We start from the raw sequence: 18,714 nt of genomic DNA, 5'->3' as shown, positions 1-18,714 counted from the left end.
GTTTGAGGATGGTGTTAGGGAGGAAAGGGAAAGCTGCAGAGGGAATGGTCCCATCCCTCTACTGATTCAGGAAGGGAATTAATCCCTAATCCTGGAATACTCTTCTGAAGACAGAGCCAGAATGGGAGCACATTCCTCTGCCACTGAAGCCTCCAGTTTTTGGTTATGGCCTCTTTGTCCTGTTGTGTCCCCAACTTTTTATTACATGCACGGGGCCAGGACTTAGGTCTTTGTTTGAGATTAATGATCTAGAAATGGATTTGGCCTTCTGAAATCTGCAAATGTAAAAAGAAGTCAGAAGCACAGCGTGCAGCTGCCTGTCACCCTGCTTATTGCTGTGCCAGACCTGTCTGTCCATGCTAGATCATGTTGGAATCCATCCTGAAGCCAGCTGCTGTCTGTGACCGATCTTCAGCCCTATGAACACCAGAGTTTAATTTAAAAAATCATTGTAAGGAATAAAGAATCCTTCCCCAATCCTGCTGGTCCAGGGTGAGTAATTTCTTTCGACAGGCAAGTAAAATGCCATTAGTTCCTTGCATTACCATCAATCACTCTGGTAAACTGCAAGTCATTTTTGTGTGGTGGCTGGTAAATTTTCCTGACAGCTTTGCAGGGCTGGATGAGCTTTCTAAGCTGTGGCAGCACTGTGAGCAACACACTTTGGAGGGCTGAATCCTCCTGAACTCTTTGCCCATCTTTGGCTCTGGGGCTGCTGGGCTCTGTCTGTCAGGCATCAGCTTGCAGATTGATATTTTGGCCAGATCTGAAGAACAAAAGCTGGGAGTTGGAGCTTCGGGGCATCCAGAGGCAAAAAACTGTCTGTTCATCTTCATAGCTGGAAATATTGCAGGTAAATCCAGGCAGACAGGGCTTGGCACCATCGTGGGGCTTTCCCTGGACTTTATTGCAGTGGATTACAGCCCAGCCAGCCTCTGCTGCACAGCTGGGCTCAGACCAGAGACAAAGCTCAGGACTTGCAAAAGCCTTCCCAAAACTGCAGAGTTCCAAAGGGGGATTCAAAGGGTCACTGGTGAATGCTCAGTCTACCTGCAGGGAGTGTTCAAGAAGCACCTGAAGGAACCAAATGGAGCTGGCAAAGATAAATGCTGTTGGCACAGTGGCCAAAGGGCTGACTGGGCTACCAGAGCGCCAGAGTGAAGTGCTGACTCCTGAGGAGAATCTTGGAAAATTGTCTGCAGGTTAGGGAAAAAAAAATCTTGTAAAGAAAGGAGAATGGAGGTAAAAAAAAAAACTCAGGGTGAAAAAAGTGTTGGATGTTTTATCCCAGCTGGAGGGCTGTTCTCATCAGAACTCGCTCGTTATTAGCCTGCTCGGTGGTCATTGGTGCCTGGAGTACAAACCACATAATCATAATGCTCACTAAAGTTTTCACTACCAGCAGAAAAATGCTTTTCTGCTGTAATATATGGTGCCACCTTTTCAAGAGAAGTACTGGCCTGAGTTATACTGGAAATTGAATTCTATCTTGTGGAAAGGGAGATTATTTCCTAAGGTTTCCTTATTCACCATCCTAGCACATAGTGCTCAAGGTAAAGGTGCACTCCAGGATGATTGATTGGCAAGCGTGAGAGGACTGCTGTTCCATGTGACAGGGATATAAAGAAGGATATTTTTATTTTTTGACAGTGAAGGGGAAATGGCATTACTAGCAATATTCAGCAATGTACTCTGCAGCCCCAGTTAGCTCTGCATATTTTATGGCATCCATTTTCTTTCTTCGATTAAACAACATAAAACCCCATAAAATACTCCAATAAAAACAACAACTAGTAGTTCAAGCAAAGTTCTTGTGGTCTTTTTAATTCTGGGAGGATTTTCATTGCTGTGTTGTATTTTTTTTTCCCCACTTCCCTCTAACTCCATCCCTTGTGCTCAGGTCAGTGTCTCCTTGCCACAGCCAGGCTGGAGGTCCTGGTAACAACCTGTTCTGTGCTGCTTTCGTATTCAGAGTGCTGAGCAAGCATGGGATAATGTAGGATAGATCCCCTAAAGACCACTCCATGCTGTCAAGCAACTCCTGGATGTGCCAAGGGTTGGGATGAGTTCAGTGGAATTAGGAGTGTGTGTAGTTTTCAAAGATCTGCTCTTTTGAATGATCATTTTTAGTTTATTTTTCTGATGGTGCAGCTTGAAGCAACCCAGGAAGGTTCCTTAGGCTCTAAGTCATATATATTGATGTCTGGTAAAAGAGAATTAATTATAGTAATATATTATTGTATTTAATAAACTTTTAAAAGGAAATGGCTGAGGGTGGTGAGCAAATTCAGCTGCAGTGATGGAATATTTTAAATGCTGTAAACCCTGGTCCCTGTTGACCAGGCCAATGCCATGGAGCTCATTATCTGCTTTTGCAAGGAGAGGGATGGAAAGTTTTTATTTTGTTGTTGTTTAGGTGCTTCCAGAATCTGTGACCTTCAGAGCTTTTTTTTTTTATTTGTAGAGGCAGAAAAATGACCCTTTTATAAAAATTCTTTGTCTCCCAGGAGGTCTGAACTCTATTCAGGCTGCAAATGTTTTTGCAGTGCTGATTTCTGAAAGGAACCTTTCAATAAAAAGAAACCTGTAAGTAGCTTTGTCTTTGCAGGAGGAAACTTCTGCCTTCCTTTGATATTTTTTCATTATGGTTTCCAAAGCTGTGTTTCTGCATGATTGCAAGAATTCCAAGTTCAAATACTTTGAACTCCTTCAGGCTGGTAATGCATATTCCCCTTTAAAACTTCCAGGTTTTAAGGAAGAGTTTCATTTCTCGGAGCATTGCATTGGTTTCAAGGTAAAGGACATGGTCTGAGTGTTTTAGATCTTTCAGAGAAAGGCTGAAGAGACTGAAGGGGCTTTGATTTTTGTTCTGTAGATGTGCTACAGAAAACCACTCCAGCTTTTCACCTCTCCTCTCTGCAGAGAAAGTTTAGCACAAATTGTTGTGTTGGAGGGAAGAGGGCACCGAGTTCAGTCCTGGAGATGTGTGAGGGCACTCCCAGCTCTTGGAATAACAATCCACACATCACAGCTCAATTAACTCCACCGAGGCACTGGGATAAAGGAAAACATCTCTCTTCTTTCAGGGGAGGCTGCAAGCTGCTTGTGCACCCTAAGGGAGAAAGGGATTTTGGGAGTACAAGGATCATTTAGGCTTGGAAAAAGACCCATCTCCATCTGATTAATAGTAGGAATGGTTAATTCATATTTATTTGATACCTGGAATGTGTAAAGTCTCCAATGAGTTCTAGGAATTGTGGATTTATTTGCAAATTCTGGGCAATTTTTCCTGCCCTCCAGGCAGGCAAAGGACAGAGGATCTGCTCCCCTTCCATGCTGGTGTAGCTGGATTCTCTGGAGCTGGGCTAGTGAGATGCCAGGCTTGGCTACCCAAACATCTGTCATGAGTTTGCTGGATCTCAGGAGCTTTCAGCACAATCTAGACCCACACTTGCTGATATTTGGATTAAATGAATTTGTATGTCAAAGATACAGCAATGTTTTCAGTGTGCTCCAAGAAATTGTGACTTTTAATTTTTTAAGAAAATGCCAATTGTTACACAACTTTTTGACCTGTAGTTTGAAGTACTACTGGAAAATTACAGGAATATATTGAAATTCAGTATCTGTACAGTTTTCAGGGATACAAGTACATGGTGTCTCCATAGAAATAGTAGGGTTTTTTTCTCCTTGCATGAATTTCCAAGCAAAGGTGGGTAAACATCCTTATTTTGAAGCTGCCCAGTGAGTTAAATGGTTAATAGCATGTCTTGAGTCAATAGATTTGGACCTGATGTCTCCTGTCTCAGTGCCTGGCAACCCCTTTTCTCCCAGAGGGACAAAATTCCACTGTTGACATATTTCAAAGAAAACAGTGCTCACTGTGGGAGACGGCGTTTTCATCTCGTGTTACATAAAGACTTCAGAACCTCTCAGGTTTCCATAGCAGTGTTGGAAATCCATATAAAACAGGTCTGGTTTGTGACAGGAATAAATAATAAAAATTAATAGCTTTAATTTCAAGCCAATTAGGATGCCTTTCTGCTGTTTATCTAAGCTGTATTTGCTTACCTGAGAGAGAGAGAGCAGATTGAAAAATGGAGCTTCTGCTCAAATGTGAAGATGAAATCTTAAGATGTCTTCTCTCCTTTCAAAAAATGACAAAACTTGGGAGTTTTCCTCTGGATATGGAAATATAACATGATGCTTGGCTGCTTTGAAGTTGATCACATCAACTTTTGCTGATTGCTGCTTTTATGAGCATAGTCGTATGCCTAGAAAATTTTTCTCAAGACACCTTCCCTTTCAAAAAAAATCCTAAGGAAGGGTGACGCCTCTTCTTGTGACCTTGCTTCACAGATGTCAAATTTAACATCTCAGTGTTAAACAAGCACTTTAAAATTCATCAATCTGGTCATCTAGAGCAGCTGAGGAGCTCTGCTAAAATGTTGAGACATTTTTAGGAAAAATGGGGGGCTCTTGAGAGAAGCTGCTGTATTTTTTTTAAGAGAAGTTATATGCACAGTTTGGTGAAAAGGAGGAGGAAGAATTTTTGGTGAAATACTCCCTCCATCGTCATATCCTGTTTTTCATCCTGCCTTATTTTTATCATGCTTCTGTAAAAGCTTCCTCAAAATCATAAGCCATCATACTCAAGGGGTGGTTGTGTTAATTTGTCTTCCCTAATAGTTAATTTATCACATGGAAAGCACCTTACTGTCAGAATCCAAATTAAAATCCTGTTTACTCTTTTCATTATTCAAAATCCAATATGCTAGTGAGCTCGATGTTTTACATAATTTGAAACATTTGATGTCTGAAAAAAAAAAAAAGGTTGACAGCTTCACCTTTTTGGGTAGAAGAGTGGTAATTGTATCATTCTAAATCTTCAGCATCGATCCCCTCCATAATTTCAGAGGGTTTTCTGTTCTCTGAGTCACTGGGCTGTTTTTTCCGTCAGCCACCACTTGTGTTGAGCAGATTTGTTCCTCCTTGCTCTGTGCTGGTCCTGAACCTATTTTATTTGCTGTGCCCTAGCTGGAGCTTTGGCATTGCCTTTCCTCCTTGAGAGTGCGTTGGATTGAGCTCTGTGTGACAGTAAAAGCTGCAGCCCCAAATGCTTGGCAGGGTTAAATGCAGCAGCTACAAAAGGTTATTTAAAAATAACTGGTGCAGGGGGGAAGTGAAGTATGGCTGAGGGAGGGAAAGGCACATTTCCCTGTTCGGTGGAAAGGTGGGAGAGCGCTGAGGTGAGGAGGCACAGAACAGTCCCACGAGGTTGTGGGGCTGGGAAAGCTCTGACCCTGCCCTGGGGAGGTGTTTTGGGGCAAACGGGGCCAAGGCAGGCAGCACAGCACACCCAGGGCTGGTTTTGGAAACACATTTGAGCCAGTTACACACTGAGGGATCAGCCATTGGAGCAGTTCTTAGCATGGATGAAATTCAGAGGTCAAATCTCAAGCTGACTTTGGAAGTTGCTGCATTTCTCTGAGTATTAAGCTGCCTTTAACCCCAAGGGCAAACCTGGGGGCTTTGTCCCACCATTGTTTCACTGGCAACACCTATTGGCACTGGCTTTTTCCCAGGGCCACGCTGAGCTCTTTGCCTGCTGGTACCTTCAGTCAAAGCCTTTTACCTGGGGTTTCCTTTAGTTTGGTGCCTGGCAGTTGCTGTTTCCAAATTGCCATCTGCTCAGCATCTACTTACACCCCTCCATGGGGCTGCGTAGGCCGCTTGCTTTACTTCGCTATAAAGCAGAATATTCTTTGTGTTTCTACTCCTGTGACCTCTTCAGAGAGGGATCAGGTCTTTGCAGGATCTTTGTGTATTTTGAAGTGTATTTTACATACTTGGAAAAGTAACTTTGCTTATAGTGACATTAATATGGAATTGCAGAAGCAAACACAGCTGGCCCAGTGCTGCTATTTTAGGGAGAATTTGATGGGGAAGTAATTTGAACATAAATCGGTGACAGGTCTTTTAAAATACAAAAGAAAAAAAACCTGAAGTTCTTGGGAAAATATTTTGAAGAATAAACACTTGCTTAGCTCGTGAAGGTTTAGGACCTGATCCCCTGAGCTGCTGTGAATTCCAGGGGAGGTGAGGCAGTGCAGGATTCCTCACTCACACACTCCAGCAGCAGAAAGGACATTTGCCAGGGGCTGGTCTCCCATGGCTGGCTGTTGTCAGTGGGTCTGCAGCAGGACCAGGAGAGCTGCTTGGCTGGAGGGTGAAGATTCCAAAATATTCCTTGGCAGCTCTGGGTCTAAGTCCTGGTTCTGCCATGTGTGACTTTACATCACCTCATTTTCCTCATATTTCTGCATTACCATGAAGAATTCTGGCCAGGAGGCTCAGGAAGAGCGATGGTGCCTCTCCTGGGGGAGCTCCCTCTGCTCCAGCTCTGCCTTCCCTCTGCTCTAAAAGCATTTCCCAAAAGGTTTTGCTTTCACAGCTCTCAGGGATGAGCTCTTGGCTGGCTGTGGCTCCCTCCCAAATGCCACAGAGTGCCCTGGATGTGGGAACTGTGAACCACACACCTGCTTCTATCTCGCAGTCAACTCCCTCTCCTTCCTCCACCTCTGCAGGAATCCCTGTATTCCTTCCTCTGCAGAAACCCTGCCCATCTCCCCACACCCAGAAATCCCCAGATGTTGTCTGATGATTTTAATTTCTAATGCTTGGTTTAATGTATCCTAAAACACATGTATTTTAACTAGAAACTCCCCAGGGACCCTGTTCAGAACTAATTGCTTTCTGTTTGTGCAAGCAAACGTGTTAAATGCTCTGTGAGGGCTTGGGATTACTCAGCTCTGCACTGGTTTTGTCTTAAAGATGGGGATGGGTGTCTAGCTGGGAATTGGGATGGATCAACTCTCATTCTGGCTCTGCAGAGACAGTATAATTTTGGGCAGGTTGACTAAACTGGTTACAGCTTGGATTTCCTGTAGGGAAAGGATAATGCCTTTATTTTTAATTGGGCTAAAAATGCATGTGGAAGGGCTGAGTGGAGACATGGCTGGAAGTTACAAATGCAATTTATCATAACTGTTATTGTTACGTCATTGAGAGTGAATTTAACTCAGATCATGCTTTCCCCTGTAATGGAGTGGGGAGGGGATAAGAGGATTTCTAAAATAGCTCTGAAAAAGTAGTTTTTCTCATCATTTTGAGCATTTCCCATCTGCTGTGAGCACATCTCTGTTTTATTTCCTAAATATCTTTTCCTTCTGTTTCCATTTTAAAGTTCTTTTTGCCAAGACTTTACCTCCCAGTTCCCACTGCTAGGATTGGGGTGTGTGACAAGCAAGGATTTACCTTTCAGATTTTACACTTAATTGACTGGGGAGGTTGTGGAATTCCCCACACCAAGTGCTCTGTGCTTAAATCCCTCCTGCAGCCCTTAAGTTTCTTCTCAATTCACGGGGTCAATACACTTTGGGCTGGGATTGCATTTTTGAAGAGTTTCTGAGTTCCAGGTTGGCAGGCTGGGAATGCTGCTCCCCCCAGCCCAGCCCGTTTGTACCTTGATATTCCACAGTAAACGAGGGAGACATTCTTCAGGGGAAAGTCCTGCCAGGGCTACCAAATGTGTTCCAAAATCTACATTGCAGGCAGCTTCTCCTTGGGACTTTGGAGCTGCAGGAGGGGCTGAGCTCACTCTGAAGCAGTTTTGGAACCTCTCCCCAGCTGCATCCCCTGCAGATCTTACAGGGACAGTGGCAGCAACGTTACTGTGGGACCTCCCTCACCCCTAAGGTGATATCTCGAATAAACAGGCCCTGTTGTAAGGTAATTTCTGCCCAGCTCCCTCAGCATCCCTGCCTCACATCCCTGCTAATTGCATTTTCAAATGCCATGGACGCTGCAGTGTTTTAAAGGTGGGCTTTTAACAGGACATTTTTCTGTCTGACAATTCTGCTTTTCAGAAAACAAGTATTTCATGGGAATGAAATGTTTGTTTTGCCAAATTTCCAATTGGCTGTCATGTTTTGTTCCTTTTTTTCTTTATTTGCCCTCTCATTTCAGAATTATCTTTACTGAAAAAGTAATTAAGCCATCTTAGTGGTAGCAGTTGATTATTGGGTCACGGTTTTATGAAATACTTCAGTGGTTCCTTTCCACAGTCTCATGCACTGAGATGGCAGAATTTTTTTGTCATCTGGCAAATTTAAAGGACATCAGATTTTTTTTCAGGCAATTCCATTTATCCTTACAGCTCCCTTTGAGTTGGCAGAGCAACACTTTGCAGTATTTTATTTGTGGGGAAGGGAGGTATAAGAAAATGAAATGATCCACCCAAGCTTCTAATTGAAGCCTGGCACAGCGTAGGGCCCACACACGTGCCATTCACCATCCTTTCTCCAGCTCATGTCAGCTCTGGTAGGAATTTCTTACTCTTTTTCAAAGCTTTGGTCCCCAACACTTACAATAATTTTTGTGCCTGTGGAGTTTGGGGGCAGATTTAAAGATATGAATCACTTATCTGAGGAACAGTAGGCTCAAACCTCCCATATGTAGGCTGCTTTCATTTGAATTTCTTGACTTTTCCCAAGTGAGAAGCTGAACGTAGTTTCTTCCTTCTTTCAACCTTCCTGGCTCTACTGATATCCAAAAATGCAAAATGACATCTTGTCTCAGCCCACCAGAGCAGATGCAATGCAAGGGATTAGACTGGAATTTTTCCTAAAATGCAGCATTCTGAGACACTTTTGGAAAACGTGGCTGGGGAGCAGCGAGTGCTGTTCACTTACTGCTCACCCAGCGAGCGGCCAAAAACACCGGGCCTCCTGTCAGGGGTCACCCTGAAGGGAATCCAGCCTTGGGCCAGCAGGAGAGTCTCAGCTGATGGCAAAAACCATCTCGTGCCTGCGCTCAGACACACGAGGATGAACAGCAGAGCTCCCTGGCTCTTAGGGCTCAGGGAGGTGGGAGCAGCTGAGGGGTCAAGGCAAGAGGGAGGGCAGAGTTTTGGGGTGGCGTGGGGTTTGAAGGGGTTGGAGCAGCTGGGTGTGCAGAGGGAATGTTTGAGCTCTTGCATCCTTACGCTCTGTGTGAGGACCACTGAGGAGGCAAAGGGGAGCAGCTGCAGGGGGAGCTGCACAGGGGTCCTGAATCCTGCCCAGGTGTGTAGGAACTGTGTCCTGGAGCTCTTCATCCTCATTGTAGCTCCTCATCCTCATTGTAGCTCCTCATCCTCATTGTAGCTCCTCATCCTCATTGTAGCTCTTCATCCTCGTTGTAGCTCTTCATCCCCATTGTAGCTCCTCATCCTCATTGTAGCTCTTCATCCTTGTTGTAGCTCTTCATCCTCACTGTAGCTCTTCATCCTCACTGTAGCTCTTCATCCTCACTGTAGCTCTTCATCCTCATTGAGGCTCCTCATCCTCATTGTAGCTCTTCATCCTCATTGAGGCTCCTCATCCTCATTGTAGCTCTTCATCCTCTTTCTGGCTCCTCATCCTCTTCTTCCCTTGATTTGGTTCAGAACAGACAAAAGTAGCTGCTGAAGGGTGAAGATATCTGCAGTGCAAAAGCTGTGTAGGAGGACATAACGAGCTTCTGGCAGATGGGAAAAGGCTGATGAATCCTGAAATCGTGGATGAGATCCAACTGTCCTGGCGTGCGTGTCCCCCCAGCATCTCCTGCCCTTCAATTAACCTTTAATCAACCAGGATTTGACCTGGGTGAAAAGTCAGGTTCAAAGTTTTCAGACACATTGTCAAGAAAAACATGAGAACTTGAGAGAATGGTGAGGTGAATTTCTCTAAAAAACACAATTTTTTTCTGGGGAAGAGAAAATTTAAAAAGTGGTACTTTGATTTATTTGGGGTTTTTTGATTTTTGGGATTTTTTTTGTCAAGCCCTAATGATTCTTTTCAAAAGTGATTGACTAAGTCTAATAAAAGAAAATACTGAATCCATTGCTGAGGGCCTAATTCTCTATCTCATGTGAATTACAAGTCAGTCTGAAATGAAGCCATGCAGGTGTCTTGCAGGAATTATTTGGTCCAGTGTAATTACTATGGAATAAGTGAATATCCCGCTGGAAAAAAAAATAGGAGGTGATAGGAAAAGGGCACATCAGCTTTGAGGAGTGCTGTTGGGAGAGATGAATGCCTGTGGAAAAGCAGGAAGGAGACAATTAGAAAAATATCAGGTAAAATTCTATTACAGATAATAGTTTTTATCCAATTGGTTCTGCCAGGAATGGATTTAACCCATCAAGTCAGTAAAGCCTTACAAGCAAAAATAAGGATATCATAAAAGCAGGATGAATTAATTCCTTCTCGGAGGAAAAGACCACCCATGGAGTCGTGAACTCCCTTTGATCCAAGCACACGGACCCAGCGAGAGCTTCAAGGAAGTTTTTAATGGTGTAACATGAGCACCAACTGGCCATGAGGCATGGGGCAAACCCGTCACAATTCACTGTTAAATAACGCTCCAGGTCCCAGCAGTGCTGTTTCATTCCACCATATCACTAAAAGGTCCCTCTTGGCTTTGCTTTTAATTAATTAAGTCACAGTGGTGGCGAGCGTGGCGCTGCAGCAGTTTCTCTCTGCCTAATTGTTCTCCAGGCATATTTGCAGCACTCCTGTTGTAATCCCAGGCTTGTTTCAGGAGTCAAGCTGCACAAATGAAGTTCCTGCTATTAAAAGCAGTTTGTTTCCCATTCCTTAGCAATCTGTTCCTAACGCTGAGCCTCGCTGGAGCATGCACTTTTATTTTTGGCAAGTTTTTTTTTTTTAAGCCAAAAATCCGGTGACATTTACCAGCTACCACACCGCTCCCAGACTCTAGCCATGCTCAGGAAATCAAAGTTTTCCATGTCAGCATCATATTATTTTCAGCAGCAGCAGTCTGATGTGCCCAGTTTGATAGATCCTGGTGCAATGACATAATTATCCTCCTCCCTCAGGATAGTTTACTCCTTTCAGGAGGACAGGATAACTTGCTCCTTTTCTCTCCTTCCTGCATTATGGTCTTTGAGCAATGAAACTCATTTTTTTCCACACAGATGGCCCTAATATTAGGAGATACCTCACTCCCAAAGGTTTGCAGGTGGGAGGATGTATTTTATATTACATTGCTGTTATTCCCCCATCTTAAACTGCAGGACAGACACAGCAAATTCAGTCACCTTATGCTTCATCACAGCTGTTTCATTTGTATCAGACTGGTGCCACAGCAGCAGAAACCATTCTTGTTCTCTCCACATTGCTCCAGCTAAAGCTGACTGGTTTTGCACATAATGAAACTCATCCCTCACCTCTTTAAAATGCTTGGGCCTGATTTATGTTTTCAGAGCAGAGTGACTCACGGTCGGGACCGGTCTGTTCCTGATGGGAGAGCGAGCATTTCCCTTCACCCCCGGGTTCATCTGGGGGTTTGTCTGTAGGTCTGTAGCTAAGGCAGTCCTTGTTGTTCCCCCACAGGATCAGGACGGCCCCAGGTGTGAAGATCTCGGACATCAGGGTCAGCGATGCCGACCAGTGGGGTGTGCAGGAGGAGACGGACAGCGCCAGCACCACGGCCACGCTCACCTGCGTGCACAACGACCCCGGCGCCGAGGACAGGTGAGCCAGAGACACACCAAAACTCCCCTCATGAGACATAATATTCCTCCTCAGCCTCCCTGGAAAACCTGTGGGTGATCTGATGAGAGCTGTTCTCCCTTTTGTTTCACTCCTGAGCTTTTGGGAGTCAGTTATTGAATTAAACCGGAGGCAGCTGCCCATTCCTAGCTCACATCTGCTTTTCATGACCCTGCAGGGCAGCAGAATTCCTGTTGCCAAGGGGCCAACAGGAAAAAATGAACTAAAATAGAGAAATATGGGGAGCAGTCGACAGCAATATAGGACGATACAGCCTTTATTTGAAAGCTATGAAAGTAACAGCTATTCACTCTTATTTATTAATGCTGAAAAACACCTCTGAGTGTCTCTGAACCCTTGGAATGTGCCGTACATTTGTGATGGGAATGCTCCCACCAGCTGGATCAAAAGTAGTGAGAAATTGTTAGTCAGAATTATGGATTTTACAAAACCAAGCAATTTCTCCCCAGTATCCTGCAGTTACTCTACAGTTAAAGTATACCCTGCATAAATTTAGCTAGGAACTGTATAATAATTAGGAAATCACAAAACTTTATGTCAGAATTTTTATTCGCAGAGTCTTGTGCATCCATCTTTTTTCTGAAAACTCCTGTAAGGGAAGAAAGTAGCTGCTGGTAATTGCTTACACCTAGGAAGGTTATTGTCAGAAGTTTGGAGTACAGAGAGAGTTTCTGCTCTGTTTAGTTTGTGAAGTTGTATTTGAGGAGCAAACGAATCCCATCCAGCCCTGGGTACCTGCCACAGAAGTGTTGAGGGGGAAGATATTTAATGTGGAAAGATGTTTAATGTGGAAAGATATTAAATGGGAAGATATTTAATGACTTTTTAGCAACAGGCACTGCTGAGGAGAGTTCTCCTGGCTGTGTGAAGCAGGCCTGGTGAACAATGAGGGAAAAGTGCCTGGGTGTCTCCAGTGGCGAGGCAGAGTGGAGGTGACAGTGGGACACAGACATTGGCCTGGTGAAGCTGGGCACTGAGGGGAGTGAGGAGATTCCCCCTCAGAGTCTCTGCAGAGGTGCTACAGAGCCTCGTGGCATGAATTCCAGGCAATTTCCCTTCAGTAGCTGTTCCATGCACTTGTTCCCCAGTTAAAGAAAAAGTAAATTGATAGGAAAGAAAAGTAAAAAGGAAAGAAAACAGAAGGGGAGGTGGGGAAGACCCCTCTTATTTCCTAAGCACATTTGTAAGTCAGAATTCTGAGGGGATGCAGGAAGTTCCAGCCTCCTTCCATCATTATTTTCTGGGGTTTCATGGGCTGATAAAGCAGAGCTCGGGCTGCTGCATTTGGCACTTTGTCTCCCAGCCCTTGTCCTCTGGCAAGGTGTCCCAGCTCCCCCAAAGCTGCTGCTGAGGCCACTGAGTCCCTTTGGGGGGTGGGAGCTCAGGGGTCTGGCTCAGGGGGGACCTTTGTGCCTGTCCTGGGGCTGGGAGGGGACACGGTGGCTCCAGCAGGGAGCTCAGCCTGGTTCAGCTCCAGTGGCTCATGTGCTGTGATGCTTTAGGATTTTAGCTTTTATTTTATTCATATATTTGTAATCCTGCAGTTCTTTAGTGTGTAACTCCAAACTCCACGTGCAGTGTGAGCTGCTGTTCTCCCATTTGGGTCAGACACAGCAATTCCTCTCCAGGCCTGGCAATCAGGGACACCTCACTGCCTCAGGCCTGAGAGATGGAAACAAAAGGGAGCTGGGGGCAGCAAACTGGGGGTAAATTCCTTCATTAGCTGAAGCTGTAATTGTGGGATTAACCCCCAATGTGCAAATGCACCAAACTTAGAAAAGAGTGAAACCCATGACCTGTGGTCCATTTTTAGGTGCAGCCCCTGGGGGGTTTCATCTACCCTAAATGTACCTGAAGGCCCTTCAATAAACATTGAAACATTTTATTCCCTTAATTTTGCTTGGCCTCTATATTTAGGTAGTCCAGAAAAGGCAACAGGTGGCTGGGCAGGGTCTGTGAACCCCATCAGGTTCTTGCCTCTAACAGCTGTGGCCTCTGTTCCCTTCAGAGCAAGGTGGAAAGCCATCAGTCTGAAAATGAAATACTGAGGTTAAAGGAAGATTAAGGTCATCTGATGTTACTGAAATCAAAATGAAGGAACTATTTTTAAAGTTGGACAAAAAAAAAAAAATAGCCTGAGCACTCAAACTTATTGCCTTGTATGTGGTTTCACTAATCCATGAAATTATACCTGTCACAGTAACTTAGTTTTTATTAAAACTGAGTTTTGCTTTGTGTTGAACTGTTAAATTGCACAAAAGGAATGCATCTCAAGTTAATTAATACTTTGACCCTTGCCTTTGTGAGATTAGTTTAATATTTTTGGATTAATTAAAGTATGCAAATAGAAACTGCTGAAAGATCACTTCCAGATTTGCAAATATTGTAGTGCTTAGAGTAAATATTTAACTTTGATCTTTCCTTTAATTTGTCTTTTTTGGTCATAATGGTGGCCCTCCTGTTTCTTTTGAAGAATGTCAAGTGTTATATTGAAGTTCTTGTTGCATTTAAATGATCAGAGACCTGAACTTGCATCTATTAAGGTCAACGTGACAAAATTGTCATTAGACCCGGTTCATGTGTTCCTCACTTTAGCAGTCCAAGGAGCTTCATTAAGGGCAGTTTGTGTCTGAGTGCAGGATCCACCTCTTTTGTGGCAGTGAACAGAATCACATCCACCTCGGGGGAGATGCTATTATTCTTGGAATTAATTTCATTTCTGCTGACTCGCCCAGCTGGTAGAGGAGCAGCGGCTAAGCCAGCGTTGAGCCTCTGAGCCAAGCTTAACTTATTTCTGGGGAAGATTTGGCCAAGTTCACAGCGGGGCTGAGCCTCACTCAGCCTTTGTGCGGGGACACCGAGAGATCCCCGTGAGGCAGAGCCCCCAGACTGAGCTCTGCAGTGCCCTTCACCCCATCAGCTCAGCTTTGCACTTGGGCTTTGGCCAGGGCTCAGCTCTGCAAGGGGAGCAGTGACTCTGGGCTATGACATGTTCTAATCCTGTCTGCCTTCCTTTCAGCCCCGCTTATCAGCTGGAGCATTTCCAAATTTGCTTACTTTTCTAATCTCTCTCCCTCTCCCCTCTGCAGTGTTACTGCTATCATGAGCTTTTCATCTCCATTTCTCACATTTCCCTACGCAAATGGAGTGTCCATTAAAATGCTTTAAATTAAGACCTTTCCTCCTTTCATGCGGAGTGCATCGTTGCCTTTTTGGTGCATTACTTAAAAAAAAATTCCTTATCACAGTGTTTCAGGCAGTTTACATTATATTCTATTAAAAATCCATTTTGTCCAAGGTTGTCACAATTCATAGATTAAAGCCTTCCAGAGTGTGTTTTGTTAGGAATACATTCATAAATTCACCTCTTTAGTAGTCCCATAAGCTTGTATTTAAAACCTCTTTTTTGATAATACAGTTGAACAAAGAGCATAAAAGGAAGAGATTTATTTTAAATATACACACACCAATATATATGCCCACATCTTTTCTGATCTGTGTGGAGCTTTGCTTGGCCCTTACTTTTGCTATCTCAAAGGACTTTTTTTGGTAGCTTATTGAGTGAGGAGATTGGTTGTTGCCATCTGCATCTCTTCTCCCTCGAGCTCTTTCCTTGGGGCAGAACTCTGAGAATCTCTTTTTGGTGGGGATAGCTGAAGCAGCAGTGTTTTGGTTCAAAAAGACACAGTTTATTCTTCAAGCACAAATAGTTCTGCTCTGTGCCTGCGGCTGGGACCCAGCACTTCCATTCCATGGGAAAGGATCTGTGTGGATTTCTGCTTTGAGAAGGAAGGCTTGCAAGGAAGTCAGGGCTGGTGGGCTTTGCTGAAAATCAGGTGTTTCCAGGCCTCTGTGCAGAACAGCTGAGCTGCTGAAGGGCTGGGATCTCACCCAGTGCTGTCAATGCTGAATTAGTGCAAGAAATGTTTTTGAAATACACAGCCAAAATTTGGGAGCCTACCAGACACGAGTCCTCGGAGGTTTCCTGCAAACAGATCCCACTTTGTAAAGACCATGCAGGTTTTTTCCTGCATTTGCCAAAAGATGGATGGAGCTTTGCAATTCTTGTGTCCTTTGCTCCTGTGAGTTCTCTGGAAGCATTTCAGGAACATGCCACAATTAGCCTGCAGTGGGACCAGGGCAAGAGGGCTCCTGGTCCATCTTGGCAAGCTGTGGTACCCCATAACTCAGGGCTGATATCCTGAGGAACAGGATTTCAGGAGCTTTGCCAGAGTGATTTAGCATTTTATAGGATTAGGTTATTTCACATCAGTGCTGAGCAGGAGCTGAGTTTCCATGGTCTCATTTGAAAGGCTCCAGAACAGAACATAATTCATGGTGCTCGGTGTTCTCCTTGCTGGAAAGCTGAAGAACAAACACTTCATGTGACCCAGCCTTTGGTTCAGGGCAAAGGAGATGGCACCAGCACAAAAGCTTGGGCCAGAATTGCAACAGCTCTGAAAGGGAATATCCTGAGAGATCATTTTCTTTCCTCAGGAACAGTCATTAAATTGTATTGGATTATTACCAGGTAAGGAGAGGCTGATCCTTGACAAACTAGTATTTTAATCAGGAAGGTTATATTTATGCTAACTAGCAAAGTTAATAAAATCGATTTAACCTGCAGTGCTGAGTAGAGCGTTATTGAGACCAAACTGGTTCTTCTCACCTAGGGATTGTTTTATCTTCATGTCTATAATACAGCTTCTGTCTCTCAGGATATCCATCACTGCAGAAATTAAACTTGCATGAGGGGCACTCAGCATGCAGAAGTAGAAAGACTGCAATCTTCAGAAGGCTTTTTTTCCAGGTGTCCTCAGAAGTATTTATTCTGTTACCCGGAAATTTATATGTTTTTTAAATTGGTGCAGTCCAGCTCAGCTCTAACATCTGACATCTTCTGTATTTAAACTTGAATGGAAAATTAAGATTCTATTATGATCATTCAGTTTCTTTACTATTTTAAAAGGTGTTTACAGAATGCTAATTATTAACTTATTTTATAAAACTGTAAATGAAATGTATCTTTAAAACAGGAAAAGCAGTTATTTTATGTATTTATAGGCATGCAAATACATCCTCCTGTTTTCAAATAATTCACTTCTTTTCCTGTGCTTGTGAATACCCTTTGAACCAAGAATATCAGCCAAAAGAAAGATGTAAAATTTGCTGCCAGTTAAGATTTGTGCATATACTTATTTAAAGTAAATACATGTTACAGGAATGGATGATCAGCTGATCAAAGATGCATCATTTGGTTTGGTTTTCAAAGCTTTGGGTATGCCTTGAGAAGGAGAGCTGGGGTTGTTTCCTCTCTGAGCTCACTTTGGCAGAGTTTGTGGCACAAGTGGCAGCTCGGAGCTGCTGTCCCTGTCCCGTGGGGAGAACATTCCCCACTGCCCATTCCAGTCCCCACTTCATGGGGCAATGGAAAACTGCTCCACCTGGAACCTGAGGTTTCCTGGGCTACTCAGCCCCTCTCTGCCAGATGGAAATTCTCTCTCAGAGCTCTTTGGAGGCATTTCTGTGTTGAATTCCCCTCCACTCTGCTCCAGGATGACACACTTGGGTGTGATGTTGCCTCCAAGCCAGCAAGACAGGGACTGTGGGGCAGAGATTCGGAATCCCTTTCTCCCAAGCAGAGCCTGCTGCAGCCCAGGGCTTTGCTGAGCTGATTCCCTGCAGGGACTTGGCCTCCTGAGGCTGAGCTGTGCTTGTACCCAGTGCCAGTTCAGCACAGGGCAGGCTGATGCTGCACTGAGGAGTTTGGTGCTCCTGGAAGATAAATAAGCCCAGAGAGACGGGCTGCAGGCACTGTAGCACACCGCAGAGCACGTTCCCCACGCTGGGGAAGGCATCAGTCCATGCACTCAAACACTTCCTGATGTGTTTATTGCCACAGGAGCTCGCCTGGCCCCAGGACACCCAGTGTGTGAAGTGCCACCAGCAGCAGCAGTTGTCTGACAGGAGATCAACTGCATGTGCTGCTGTGCACAAAAGAGCAGAACTGCTGCCGACAGCCAGCCTTTGCTCACTCTTATTCTAGGCCATGCAAAGGCAGTGGGCTGGGTGCCACGGGGTTCACAGAGTACTAGAACGTGAATGAGTAAGAGGAGCAGAAGGAGGAGAGAAACACGAGGAGGTGTGTAAAGCAGGAAAGAATCGAGAGGAGCTGAGGGAAAAAAAGCCAGGGAGATGGGAGGGGAAAAAATCCAGGGAGATGGGAAGAGGAAAAAGCCGAGGAGATGGGAAGGGAAAGCCAGGGAGATGAGAACAGGGAAAGCCAGGGAGATGGGAAGGGGAAAAGCCAGGGAAATGAGAAGCAAAAAAGCCAGGGAGATGGGAAGGGGAAAAGCCAGGGAAATGGGAAGAGGAAAAACCCAGGGAGATGGGAAGGGAAAGCCAGGGAGATGGGAAGAGCAAAAAGCCAGGGAGATGGGAAGGGAAAGCCACTGCTGTGACCCCCTGTCAGACTGATGTAGGTGAGAACATTGGAGCTCCTGAGGAACTCTTCCCACCATGAAAGCCGTATTTCCATGAAGCCAGACTTCAGCTAGTTTGGAAAGCTTTGAATTGAAAATTAGGGGTGCTTAAGGTGTGGGAAGAAGCCCCAAATGCTGTGGTGCTGTGTATTCGAGTGTTTCCCTCCTCTTCTTAGGCATTTGCTGCTTTCTGAAGATCAGGAGTGTGGTGGGCAAAGAAATGTGCTGTGGATGTAGGATGCCCATGGCCTTTAGATCCTGCAGGAGCTCATTTCCTGCCCTTTGGCCACCCCCAAGACAGCTCTGTCTCCTGAGCCATTGATGAAGAGGATTTTCTCTTTAATGCCCCAGTTTTCAGGCTGTGACCTCTATTGTGAGTGACGGAGCCTGTTCTGCTTTGTGTAAAGAGTGTTCCAGTGAGAAGCATCTACACACATTTTCAAACATAAACGACTCTACTGAGTCACAAAGGAAACCTGACTTAGAAGAATTTTAACTAACCTTTATTCTTTACATCTCTGCCTTTTTGAATGAAAGAACCCAGGCCAGCTTGGCACTGTTCCTATTAGATGAAAGCACTGACACCTCGGAGTAGCTTAGAGAGGACATAAAAT

General features: G+C 44.6%; 1 protein-coding gene across 1 annotated transcript in view; it reads left to right on the top strand.

Annotated features, from left to right (window-relative positions):
* TMEM132B (transmembrane protein 132B) overlaps positions 1-18,714 on the top strand; it is a 209,846-nt gene that overhangs the window by 84,359 nt on the left and 106,773 nt on the right. The window contains exon 3 of the mRNA XM_088065185.1: positions 11,439-11,579. Within this exon, the coding sequence (XP_087921311.1) occupies positions 11,439-11,579 (141 nt within the window). The remainder of the gene's footprint in view (positions 1-11,438; positions 11,580-18,714) is intronic.

Source organism: Pseudopodoces humilis, chromosome 20 (genome assembly GCF_049639895.1).
Source record: "Pseudopodoces humilis isolate 2021_Gansu_Grassland_sample_001 chromosome 20, ASM4963989v1, whole genome shotgun sequence".
In the NCBI taxonomy this organism is placed as follows: Eukaryota; Metazoa; Chordata; class Aves; order Passeriformes; family Paridae; genus Pseudopodoces; species Pseudopodoces humilis.
This window is presented reverse-complemented; position numbering and strand designations above follow the sequence as displayed.